The sequence below is a fragment of the Podarcis cretensis genome, assembly GCF_951804945.1.
Source record: "Podarcis cretensis genome assembly, chromosome: 7".
NCBI lineage: Eukaryota > Metazoa > Chordata > Lepidosauria > Squamata > Lacertidae > Podarcis > Podarcis cretensis.
In genome coordinates, this window is record NC_137176.1 from 60,814,238 (window position 1) to 60,828,053 (window position 13,816).

General features: G+C 41.6%; 1 protein-coding gene across 1 annotated transcript; it reads left to right on the forward strand.

Annotated features, from left to right (window-relative positions):
- Positions 1 to 2,213: 2,213 nt before the first annotated feature.
- TERF1 (telomeric repeat binding factor 1) lies at positions 2,214 to 13,453 on the forward strand. Its single transcript, XM_079983165.1, has 9 exons — positions 2,214 to 2,558; positions 5,159 to 5,254; positions 6,941 to 7,071; positions 7,331 to 7,417; positions 8,296 to 8,442; positions 8,975 to 9,084; positions 10,144 to 10,247; positions 11,797 to 11,870; positions 13,064 to 13,453. Exons 1-9 carry the CDS (start codon positions 2,336 to 2,338, stop codon positions 13,220 to 13,222), a joined length of 1,131 nt encoding a protein of 376 aa, XP_079839291.1. The 5' UTR covers positions 2,214 to 2,335; the 3' UTR covers positions 13,223 to 13,453.
- The last annotated feature ends 363 nt before the right edge of the window (positions 13,454 to 13,816 follow it).

Genomic DNA, 13,816 nt, shown 5'->3' on the forward strand with positions numbered 1-13,816 from the left:
CTGCAACCTTGCTTCTAGGTTACACACCTCAACTCTGGACATTGTCTTTCTAACTAAAAGACATTTTTAAGAGGGGGACCCACCCATTTGTCCTCTGGCAGAGCCAATTCCTTTGTTACCTTAACAACCCATATATGGGCCATTAGCAAGAATCTTGCCCGGCTATTCCCGCAATTTGAATCCCAGCTGGTTCCAGGAATTGGAAGTAACTCAGACATACAGCGCACCCCACCCCAAACTCACAACAGTATATTTGTCTTTCAGTTCCTTGTACTTGTTTTAAAGAAATTTGGGGCAGGATAATAATCTTTTTTTTAAAATGTATCTTGCACAATTTTGCTAATTAATCTCAAATAATCACCCTAATGGAAACTTTAAAAAATGCAAACGAAGGTGGAATTATAGCAAGATGCTTGTTTGCTTATCATGATCCTATTTGACTGGCAATACAGTGGTCTCCCCACAACCTCCCCACCCCACAATTAAAATTTGCACGATTTTATTAATTCAACCCAAATAGTAAAAGGAGGGGGGTCCATACTGAAAAACAGTGCAGGAAAGCTGAAAAATTATCTCACCTGAAAGTTAAAACAGTGTAGGGAGAACCAAGGAAAAGAGTCACTCTAATTTTCCACAATAATTCAGTGGCATGTACAACAGTTCAATTCTGTTTCAGTTTGGCAGGAAATGATCAGAACTAGCTGATCTCAGCACTAAATCAAATGGTAATAATTAGTAGCAAACCAACTAGAACCAAGCTTTCTTGGAATGCAGTCATGCCCATTTCAATTTAAGCAAGTCGCTATGAAGAATACTGTTCTTTTATGTAATCAAAAGCAACCCAAGTCCCAGTGTGCTGAGTTATACCCTCAGGAACTCTTCAGCTGATGAAAGGAAAAGGCTTTATTAAATCCTATAGCTCCCAAGGGATCTCTTTGCAGAAAGAGTGGGAGTTAGAGAGATCATGTCCTTCTTCCATCAAGCCGCATTCTGATGGGATGTAATGAATTCTCCCAGTCTGCTGATGACTACATATAAAAATGACATATCAAAAGGGGTGCACTTGCCAGTCACATCATTATAACTTCTCTTTAGAGCAGGGTGGTGAAACTGTGGCCCTCTAGGTGTTGGACTACAACTCCCATCACCCCCTAACCATTGGTCACGTTGGCTGGGTCTAGTAGAACGGCTGCTACAGAAGTCTTATCATAGATGTCTGATGTAATCTTCATTTTTCTGCTTAGAAAATGGAAGAATCCCTGACTCTTAAGAGCTGAAAAGCCAATTCTTCTTCCAAACTCTGAAGAACTAAGGACTGCATCTTCCACACAGTCAACCCTTCTTAAAATAGTCAACAATACCAGTGGTTCACTGCAGAAGCGGCTAACCTGTGGCCCTCCAACTCCCATCAGCCCCCACCAGCATGGTCAATGGTCAGGGATGATGGGAATTGTAGTTCAACAGATACCCGAGCTTCACTGGTTTTCCCCATCCCTGAAGTGGTTATGTGTCGGACCAGGACTGTGCAGACCAAGGTTCAAATCCTTAGCCACAAAGTTCAAGAGGTGATTTCATGCAAGTCCTGATCTCTCAGCCTAGCCTATCTCACAGGGTTGTGGTGAGCATAAAAGGGGAGGGTGAGAGTGATGTGTGCCACCCTCAGTTCCTTGGAACTGGAGAAGGGATATGTGATGAAATATCTACTTTTCCCCATTAATCGTTCAGCCTCTCCAGAAGGCTAAACCTGCCAAACTGGCACATTGAAAACACTTTCATCGAACATTATTATTACGTATTTTTATTTTTATCTCGCCTTTTCCTCTGACAAGGACTCAAGGCGGCCTACAGATAAAGAAGGAGCAGCTAAAAACAGGGGGGGTTCATAAAAAAAACAATTAAAGATTAATAAAATTTAAACTAAATATAAAAGATAGATTAAACTTCAAGGAAGACAGATAATTACAAATAAAAACATGCAGTAGCCATGCAAAGAAAGAGGGCGAGGGAAGAGAAAATATCATTTGGTCACAAAACAAAGCATAAAAAATGTTTGTTCGCAATACAGAAAAGAGGCATGAGAGTCAGGGACGGTTCTCTGTGTTATTATCCTGCCCCGGAAAAAGAGGGCAGCATTAAATGAAGTCCGGAAGTGAGCAATGTGCGTAATCCTCCCCCCCCCCTTCTATATCTCGGAAAGAAGCTGAACTCCTTCCCAGATGGCCCGCGAGGCGGCGGGAAGAGGCGTGGCCAGAATGGGGCCGGTGACGTAGCGGGACGGTTGTGCGGAAAGGGGGCGGAGTTATAAGTATTTGTTTTGAGCGCGCCAGATTCGGAAATGGACGTTGAGGCGAGTTTAACGGTTCCCGGCCCAGTTCGTCCTCCTCGACCGAGTCCCGCGGCGGCAGGTCCGGCTGGGCGTGACGAGGCGCAGGTTCCTTTCTCTCAGGTGGAGGCGGTCGCCGCCGGATGGATGCTGGACTTCGCTTGCCGCTGCCAGTGCCGCCATTTTTGTCAGGGCAACCGGAGGGAATTCGAGAACAGCCGAGACCAGGCGCTGAGTGAGTGACTGGCCCGGCGGGGGGGGGAGGGGGGCTGCTGGGGGGGCGGAGCTGCCGCCGCCCGCTTGACCGGTTCTGCCTCGAAAACACAGAAAGTGAAGCTTCTCCTCCCCTTCCTCGCGCTAGCAGAAAAACCTCGCTCGCAAATGACCGCGCAACAATAGCCTCTTCCGTTGGGGGGAAAAAATTCTACACACACGGAGAGAGTGTGTGTGTGAGAGAATATTAGTTTATTAGGAGGGACAAATAGCAACTGCAAAGCCAGTATGAATGGTTCCAAGCATGCCTCTCTTTTATTTTCCCTTAAGGTGTCCCTGTACTTTTAGCAGTTGCAGTGTTAGCCCAGGTACAGGTACAAGATGTTGCAGGTACAGGTACAAGATGTGATAGCCCTGTAAAGCTGCAGCTTGCTGGCCACATTCTAAATGCAACCAACACATCTGTAGCAGTACCTAATGAAACTTTCCGCATCCCACCAATTGCCCTGGAGAAATTCAGACTCCTGAGGAATTTCCTGTGAGAGAAAAGGTTATTTAGCGTTAAATTTGTTATCACAAGCGCAGGGTATTAAAGGAAGTTTTCCAATTTTATCGAATTTTATGTGGAAGGTTAGGCTGAGAAATAGCAACTGTCCCAAGGTCCCTCTGAAATACAGTGGTACCTCGGGTTTACATACGCTTCAGGTTACAGACTCCGCTAATCCAGAAATAGTACCTCAGGTTAAGAACTTTGCTTCAGGATGAGAACAGAAATCGTGCAACGGCGCCACGGCAGTAGCAGGAGGCCCCATTAGCTAAAGTGGTGCTTCAGGTTAAGAACAGTTTCAGGTTAAGAATGGACTTCCGGAACGAATTAAGTACTTAACTCAAGGTACCACTGTAAAATAAAACCTTGGGTATCCCTGCTGAAGGACACTCAACCCATTATACCACTCTGGTTCTATTACAGCTAGCTAGCTAGCTAGCTTCCTTCCTTCCTTCCTTCCTTCCTTCCCAGGGCCCCCACCTTTGCAGAAGGGGAAAGGTGCTGAAAGCCTCAATCTCAACAGGAAGTGATTCTTCCTGCCCAGTTGAGAAAACAAGGTCCAGAGTGTGGCCTGCCACCTGCATTGGCTGGTTGACGTGTTGGGCCTCTGGTTATCATGGCAGCTCTGTAGCCCAGAGCCGGCTCTTCCCAGCTCCTCTCTTCCCAGGCACAACCCATCTCCCTTAATTTAAACAACAACAACAAAACTCCCAAATTTAAAAACACAAGTTAAAAGCAGTCCAAAAAAAAAACAATTCCAGTGGTTTTAGAACAGGAACTTATAAGGGAATGCTTTTCCTTGATGTAATAACTACAGTAGAGAAACCAAAGCTTTCCTCTTAGCTTAACTTGGCAGATTAGTATGTTCTGCCTGAGATGACCTAGTCAAATAATTAATGAACACTAAAAATACGGTATCAAACTGTTGAGCAATTGTATCATGTTTGCTGTTATGTGCTGCATTATTTCTAAGACAAATTTACAAAGACACAATGCATTTATGACTTAAGTAACTACAGTGGTACCTCGGGTTACATACGTTTCAGCTTACATACGCTTCAGGTTAAAGATTCCCCTAACCCAGAAATAGTACCTCGGGTTAAGAACCTTGCTTCTTGATGAAAACATAAATCGTGTTCCGGCGGCATGGCAGCAGCGGGAGGCCCCATTAGCTAAAGTGGTGCTTCAGGTTAAGAACAGTTTCAGGTTAAGTACGGACCTCTGGAATGAATTAAGTACGTAACCAGAGGTACCACTGTACTTCAGACTGTCACATTGGGGGGGGGGGGGGGAATTGGATTGTTACCACCATTCAACCTAAAAGTGTCCTGAAATTTATTTATGCTGAAAATTGGCCCGAAAATCTCTTGATCTCTGGCTCCCTCTATGGTCAAAATAACTCTAAAACTTAAGGTAAAGGTAAAGGTAAAGGTAAAGGTACCCCTGCCCGTACGGGCCAGTCTTGACAGACTCTGGGGTTGTGCGCCCATCTCACTTAAGAGGCCAGGGGCCAGCGCTGTCCGGAGACACTTCCGGGTCACGTGGCCAGCGTGACATCGCTGCTCTGGCGAGCCAGAGCCGCACACGGAAACGCCGTTTACCTTCCCGCTGGTAAGCGGTCCCTATTTATCTACTTGCACCCGGAGGTGCTTTCGAACTGCTAGGTTGGCAGGCGCTGGGACCGAGCAGCGGGAGCGCACCCCGCCACAGGGATTCGAACCGCCGACCTTTCGATCGGCAAGTCCTAGGCGCTGAGGCTTTAACCCACAGCGCCACCTGCGTCCCTAACTCTAAAACTTATTGTTGTTTAATTGCATGCAAATATGAAACTCATTGACAGATTGACTAGTCATATTTTAGAATGAGTGCATCAGTGTAAGCCACTAAATAAAAGTTGCCCTTGAATGCTCCAGTCCTAAATAATATTATTTGAAAGATAGTGCCATTGATTTCAGCACAGCTTCATTTCAAGTAACTGTGCTTAAGATACAGAAAAGGTTCCTGATACTGATAACCACACAGTGGCACTATAGGAACAAAATTCATCTAATCATGTATGCTCTTTCTTTCTCCAGCTATTATCAAAGGACTAAATCAAATAGAAACTCATCAAATGAAAACAGTGTGCCTTTGTCAGCTGTTGGCATATATCGCAGAAGGAAAATCACTTGGTAAATATTCTGCTAAATTTCTTCAGTTTGCATTGTAATTCCTTTACAATATTTACAATATTACTTTACAACCCCAACTTACACTGGGGTTACATTCTGAGGATAGCACCTAAGGTCAAAGTAGTGTATAGTCAAAACATATTGGGTTCAATGGTGGGTGGGATTGCCAAAAAATTTTTTTCCTGACTTCCACCCGCTTTTAATGTTGTTGTGTTTTGTTTTGTTTTGTTTTTTAAAAGCCTAGTGCATAAAGCTGATTGTGCACAAGTTAAATGTGCATAAGTTGTAAGTTACCTGTACGGATAAATCAAACGAGGCTTATTTTGTTTAGTGCCAACAATGCATGCAGTGCTTCACAGAGTGGCATAACAAAGCAACAAAAGTTGCTGTTTTCAGGAGCTTACAGTCTAAACTGGAACATAGGGTTGGAAAGGATGAGACTCAGATAGCAAAGGACAGTCATGAATGGCGTCTAAAAGTTTTGTTTGGTCTTGATAGAAAGCTGTTATTTGTGATCCCTTGCACAAGTCACTGGGGAAAGTTAAAAGCAATAAGAAGCTGTTGTTGCTCTTGACCAGGGGTAGGCAATCTAAGGCCCAGGGGCCGGATGCGGCCCAATCACCTTCTCAATCCATGGACAGTCCAGGAATCAGCGTGTTTTTACATGAGTAGAATGTGTCCTTTTATTTAAAAGGCATCTCTGGGTTATTTGTGGGGCATAGGAATTCGTTCGTTTCCCCCCCCCCAAAAAAAATATATAGTCCGGCCCACCACATGGTCTGAGGGATGGTGGACCGGCCCACGGCTGAAGAAGGTTGCTGACCCCTGCTCTTGACCATGTCTAAAGTCTGGCCTGAGAGAAGGATTCTGCTTGTTCCCTGAGACTACATTTGTCTGCCTTTGTTCTGAGCTTTGGAGCCACTCAGAAGCAGCAAATAATGTGCTACCACTTCAAGATGCCACCTGGTGCCAAATGAGAAGCTGTACCCTGAATACTCTTCTATTTCTTTCCATCTTCTTGAAGTCATGGTTCTTTGTATCTCAATCTCAAATGCATGGGTCCTGAGAATATCCAAGAGGGGGCCTTCCTAGTTTGACAGAGCAGTTCCATTCAAACTCTTTGGCTGGGTGTCTGCAGTGACAATATTATTCATGCCAAGAAGCTGAGCCATGCCAGAATTAACAGCCTCGGTGTGGATGTTGAATTCCCCCAGAACTAATGGTATAAGAGTCTTCAACACCACCTCTAATATCTTCTCTGTCAGCTCAGGCACTGAGATTGCTGAACAGTGCAGCAGATAGCAAACTAAAAGAATATCTCATCTGTCCTGATTACCCAACACCAGGTAAAACACTCTAGATCCCCATCCAAGTGATCAGGAAGTCTGAAGAAGGGGAGACATTTCCTACAGACCACAGCAATTTCCCCTCCATGACTCTCTGGTCTGCCCTGAGCTATTGCCTTTACTACCCTGTATCTGGTTGATAGAACAAAAACTGATCAAGATGGACACATTTAATTCTGTAAGGGTCAAACGAGGAGACTTAACAAACGGCATGGGGCACCTAAAACCATCAGCTGTGGAGGCATATGATGATTGGTAAATTTTAGTGTCCTTTTTGTGTGTGTCTTCTTTACTCTATGAAATACACTATTTGCCCTTCTCAATTTATTTCCTTTTTAAGGTTTTCATTTGGGGGATGATGAAGACTCTTCACCACTGGAAAAAGCCCTGTTAATCTGGACTTCATTTTTAAAAACACAAAGCAAACAAGATAAGCTGCATGAAGACATCAAGCGGTTAATTCAGATTCAGGTCTGTCTGTAGATCCATGCAGCCATATTTGCTTGAATGTGCCATGGAAATAAGTCAGAGCATCACTCATTTGAATTTCTTCATGGACTATCATTGAGTCCAAGCAAGACCATAGGACTGAGTCTTAGGAAAGACCATTAACAAAGATCGGTCATGTAACATTCAGCTGCAAAAGTAGCTTTGCTCCCATACAGTATTACAAATTTTTGTGTAATTGTGACACCTCTTAATCAATCCAGAATGTATTCTTTCTTTGTAGGCTGTAGCAGTGTATATGGAGAAAGGATATTTTACGGAGTCTGCAGAAGTCCTTGAAAGAATATTTCCGGAATCTCTCTCAAATGAGGTAATACTGAATTTTCAATATTTTTGAGTTCAGAAGCTTGATTACTCCAGACAGTTTGGTCTGGAACAAATTTAAAAAGTAGCAGATGCCTATAAATGAGCAACATGCAAATTTACCACGCTAATTGCTTGTTTGTCAAATTATATATTGCATTACTGTGTAGAATAGGGTTACAAAAGAGATACAAAAAATAAAATCAGTTAAAATTAAGGAGAAAATCAGAAAATGCCTAGGAGTTTTTAATGTTTGATGTTTTACTGTGGTTTTATAATTCTTTGGAAGCCACCCAGAGTGGCTGGGGAAACCCAGTCAGATGGACAGCATATAAATAAAAGTAGTAGTAGTAGTAGTAGTAGTAGTAGTAGTAGTAACTTCAAAATAAGCAAGGCAGATTTGCTTCATCCTTGCTCCTTTCCCCTCATCTGCATGGCAGAAAGCATGCAGGGGAGGGTTCCATATTTTCCCAAGCCAAGCTGCTGACAAGAAGACATTGCTCTTGCTCATCAAAGATCTTGACTAATGAGAATCAAGTTCCCTATATTGAATAGGATAGCCACTCTGCATTTTGCCATCTGTAACTATATGGAGAAGTATTGAAAATTTATTCTTAGCAAACAAGTCTATAGAGCAAAATATTCTTTTAGATTGAAAATGCTAGATAAAAGAAGGGTAATTTGTGCAGCAGTGATGTGATTTGTACCAGGATAACAAATGGACTGAACCCACCTGTACTGAACTTCTTGAATCTTGGCTCCTAGAAGGCAGAAATAACATACTACAGCTGTTTATAAAGGTGCATATCCTTAGTAAGATACAATACAATGTAACCCTGATCATATATATATTAATTTTTGATTTTTTGATTTATTTGCATTTAGCCTTTGCGAATGAAGCTGGCTGCAATAGTAAAACAGAAAGATCCATATCATCCATTTCTCCTAAATTTCAGTTTCAGTCTTTTGATTCAGAACATCAAATCATACATCAGTATTTTCTTGAGTGAAAAATCTGATTTTCTAATGCAGGTATGTTGAAGCAATGGGAAATCTCACTTCACATGAATATCACTTTATGGAAAATTAAACAAATACTAAAAACAGGGGGGGGGGGGAATGGTTTACCTCTTTTAAAGACAAAGCAAAATATAAACCTGGTTTGAAAAATTCCAATTTATGTGTACAGTGGACCCTCTAGTTACATACCACTCTGGATACTTAACTTTCGGGTTATGAATGCAGCAAACCCAGAAGTATACATGCCGCATGCACAGAAACGCTCAATCACGCCATGCATGTGCACAGAAGTGACGCCTCTGCCTGCGGACTTTTCGGGTTGCGGATGGACCCCCAGAACAAATTTAATTCGTATCCAGAGGGTCCACTGTACCTGTCATTTAAGTTGTAGATGAGTGAACGTTAATCACTGAAATTTGTTCTTAACATTGTAGTGTAGTTTTACTCCCCCCACCCCCCAAGAAATGGATATAGTATTTCTAAGAACAATGCACTACTTTTTGTTGCTGGTTAATTAGAGTGGCATTTCTGCTCTGTTTTACAGGAAGCTATGAAAGAAGTGGAAGCTAGAAGTTCAGGAAAAATAATGTTACAATTGCAGTGTAACAGTGTAACTGAATCAAAGAAAGAAAGCTTTTTGGAAACCAAACAAAGGTTAGTATCACTTTAAAGTAAGTACATATTGAACCTGGTTCTTGTTACTACAGCTTTATTATAGCAAGGGTACTGTAGGTGCAAGAGGGATTTATTCCTGAAGAGTCAGTCTCTTTTTGTTTGTGTGAAACCATATTTTCCTTGGCTCCAGACTACATTTTGTCATGTTTTTATCATAGTAAAATTTAGCAAGTAGAGGCATAAGTTGGAAAATCACTAGCTCTCTAGTAAGCCATTAGGGTTTCTGTATAGCATCTCCATCTCAAAAGCATTGTATGTGTTCATGTTTATAAATACAACTACACTGAGAGAAGCTTTTTCTTGCTCTGCCAATGGGCGCTGTAAATTGGAGGTGCCCCACAATAACTATATCAATCTGTCCTTCTTATTCACTTTTCCCCATTACCCAGGATGGTGTTGCACCCAAGAGTGGTTGGCAGTGATGCAACTTTCCTTGGAACCCTAGCCTGGGAGCTTTCTGAAATAGACCTGGGGTGGGGTAGATGCAGGGAGAGTCAGCATCAGGCAGCATGGCTGAAGATGTTAAGGCACTACAGAATGGTAAAAGTAGCAGTATTGGTCAAACATAGAACTTTAAAACCCAGATTCCTACCCAGGAGTAGTAAAATTGGGTACAGTATTTACTTCCACAGCATCACATGTCCCTGTATAATATGATGAATGCAGCTGAAATATAGTGTTATAGAAGTTTACTTATATCAAAGAGGATTCTGAAGTTTGAGAGAGATGGTGACAGATTTTCTATATGCAGGATAAAATGTTGGTAGAGTATCCTAATTTGATACAAAGCAAAATATTATTTGGACATCCACTTCATCACTGCCTATGTTTGGGGGAATGTATTTTGCAGCATGAGGCACTAAGCTTTGTGGAATGTGGCCAAAGTTATATTGATTTTGTTCTTAATTCTGATCTCACGCTTCCCTCAAATAAACTCCATCTAGCAAAGAAAAACCACTGGAAAAATATCTTCTAGCATGAATTCAAAATAGTTAAGTATCAAGGCTTGAAATTTATGTATGTTTCATTCCTTTATAGCTCAAATAGACAAACTTGTTCATTAGTTAGTCAAGTACCTTGGGATTCATGGCAACTACAGACTCCCCAGAGAAAAATAAGGAGAAAAGGAAGTGCTCTTCAAAGTAAGTGCTGCAATCCTTTCAGTATATATGAACTCCATTTTAATTTTGGTGGATAAATAATTGAAATACTGCTATAAGTTTTTTAATACAAGAAAACTGCTTAAAATTACTGTGCATGCATACCTGGATCACAGCCTTAAACTATTTTTTGTACCAACTATTTAGAACTTACCGTGGTTCTGGTCCTACTTGGATGTTGTTTAACATCTACATGAAATCGCTGGGTGGGGTTATCTGGGGGTTTGGAGTACAGTCATACCTCAGGTTGCAAACGTGATCCGTGTGGGAGGCACATTCACAACCCGCGGCGTTCGCAACCCGAGGTATGACTGTACGTTGTCAGCAATATGCTGCTGACACGCATCTGCAGGTGTGGCAGTTCAAGTGCTGGACCACTGCCTTGCCTTGGTAATGGACTGGATGAGAGCCAACAAGCTGAAGCTCAATCCAGATAAGACTGAGGAACTGTTAGTGGGTGGTTCCCTAGACTAGACGGATGGGAGATTGCCTGCTTTTGATGGGGCTATGTACTCCTTCTGAGGGTGTAGGTATGTAGATTGGGGGTATTTCTGGATCCTTTTCTGTCACTTGATGCTCAGGTAGCCTCAGTGGTGTCTTCCATCAGCTTCAGGTGGTGGCCCAGCTGCCTCCCTGACTGAACAGGGAGAGTCTAATTTCTGTAGTTATGCTCTGGTAACCTCTAGGATAGATTACTGCAATCCGTTGTAAGTGGGACTGCCTCTGAAGATTCTTCAGAAACCTCAGCAGGTGCACAGTTCAGTGGCCAGGTTGCTTACTGGGGCAAGACAGTTTGAGCATATTACATCGATCCTGGCCCAACTGAACTGGCTGCCAGTTTGTTTCCAGAGCTAATTCAAAGTGATGGTTTTGACCTATAAAGCCTTAAATGGCTCAGGACTAGAATACCTCAAGGACCACCTGCCTCCATATGAACCAACCGAGACTCTTCAATCATCATCTGAGGCACTTATTTATGTACCCGCTTCACGAGAGATTCGAAGGGTGGCAACACAAAAACAGGCCTTTTCTGTGGTGTCTCCCCACTTGTGGAATGCTCTCCCCAGGGAGGCTCACCTGGCCCCATCATATATCTTTAGGTGCCAGGCAAAAATCTTCCCCTATAACCAGGCCTTTGGCCTGTTAATCTGTTGCCTTTTAGAAGTGGGTAGGATGTTTGTTTTTCTTTATACCACTTGGTTTTAGTGTGTGTTATCTGTCTGGTTAGTTGGTTGCAAGTCACTTTGGGTTGCCCTGGGCTATTGCTAAATTGCAAGTAAACCGTGCATATATGGCTCTCCACACAACTAAGCTTTCTTGTCACCCTAGTTCTTATCTCTTATTAGTTGATGTAGTTGTACATACTATCTTAAAGAAGCAACAAAGCTGTGCCCACAGAATTAACTGCTATTTAAATTATCTTCCACTGTTTTGCAATAAATTTGTATTAAGAAAATTTCTGAGTATTAGGCCATTAATACATTGTAATTGAAAGATTCAAAATATTTATTTTGTTTGTTACCTGAACTAGACAAGAGGGAGCTACATGATCCTGAAAATGGTCAAGAAGATACTTTATCTCTGTCAACAAGTTTTAAGAGACAGGTATGAATGGGGGAAGGGTTATAAAATGCAGACCATGTCCTTAGAAGGGCCCATTGAATCCAGCTTCATGCTGTCACAGTGGCCAATCTATGCCTATGAGAAGCCCACAACATCACTCTCCAAACTTGTGATTCCCAGAAATTGCTATTTAGATACTGCCTTTGAGGTTGGAATGTAGCCATCTTAGCTACCCATTGATTGTTGTGCCCTCCATGAAGATGAAGGTGCCCCTACTTGCGCAGAAACTCCTTTCCAGAGTTGACAAGTGACATCACAGCTTGGCAGGAGAGGGTCTTGGCCTAGCAGGTTTGGGAAGCCGGCAATCCCAGACTTAAAATACTGTGTTCATTATGGACAATTTCAGGTTCTCCCTAAAATAAGTAGATACGCTGCTTTTCTTCACAATTTTTGTTATTGAAATAATCTCAGAGCTCAAAGCAGCTCTTTTGAGAATTCCAAACAAGCTGAACATACCCATTTCAATAGTGACGGATGTTTATAGAAGATTTTACATGAAAGAACACTGAATGTTCAAAAGGCTGTTGACTTTTTACAACTCTCTGAGTGGTTACTCTGTTCAATGTTGCCATTGTTCAATCTCCCATAGGCAAAGTGAATGTTGTAACAGTGTCTTCTGTTAATCATTGCACTATTTTTTAGTTAGCTTGCATACATGGGTCTATATATTTTTACAATTTTGCAGCTAAAAATAGAATTCAGAAAGTCATTTTCAGTTGGCAAGTGAATGTTGTGCCCTGCTTGATTGGTTGGAAGATATACATTTTTATCTCAAAGGAGTTTCTGCCTTCTAAAAATATGATGTAGAAAAATCAGTCATGCTAGAGATGGTCATTAGGCTGATAGTCATTTTATAAAAAAAAACAGATTTGAAGGTTGCTAAAATAGTTTCTAGATTAGCTTTCCATCAAAAAGTCCCGTATTTAAATACAGTTTTTCCATAAAAACATTGGATTTATTGACCTTGTCCCTAGTGGGAACAATTCCTGAAATGCTACACTTCTGTAGGCTACAAGTATGCAGAAGATTTAACTCCTTCAGTCCTAAAAAATCATAATGGTAAGAACTGAAGGTTTCCTTCACAGCTTGTTAGCTCAACAGTAGAGGAAAATATTTTGAAGTGTGTTGTGCATATCTGAGTATCACAATGTTTTGTTTTGTTTTGTTTTTTAAAGCGATGGAGTTGGGAAGAAGATGAGAAATTGAAAAAGGGTGTACAGGAGTTTGGAGTAGGAAAGTGGACTAAAATTCTTCTACATTATGACTTCAATCATCGGACTAATGTAATGTTGAAAGACAGATGGAGGACTTTGGTCAGACTAAACATGGTTTAAGCTGTCTTCCCAAATATTTTCGTTTTACCCCCCTCTTCCCTATACTGCATTTCTGATCTTGTCAGGTGATTCCTTTATGTAGTTTACAGCAGACCAGTGAAAACCATTTTGGTGTAAGTATGTTTAACACAAAAAAACTAGTATATTTTATTAAATAGTCTTGTTGCTTAAGCTGGTTTTTGAAAAGGTAGCGTATCTGGTTATCAGGCAAATAAAATGATTTGCATTGAATCATGATAATTTATCTTTTACCCTTCAGAGCTTGATAAGAAATTCAAACCTGTCTTCTGCACAGTTGCATAAAAGTTGCTACAAGCAATTAAAACAGAAAACCCCAGATGGTCAGAAGCATTCACATTAGTAGTTGTCTCATGTGAGGAGCTACATATCTATAAAGATTAGCTGTACTGTGAAGCTGCATCAAACAGCTTCCCTATTCAGGCATTCATGTGAAGCAGGCAGTCTCCAACCATTTCTTTTGTGTGTGCACCTTCTAAGGAACCTGTAATATTTGGCTGATGTTGAATATGCCTGGAATTCCAGTATCTATCCCAGGAACTTCCTTTTGAATGGTGATTGTTGTCTTTTGCACTG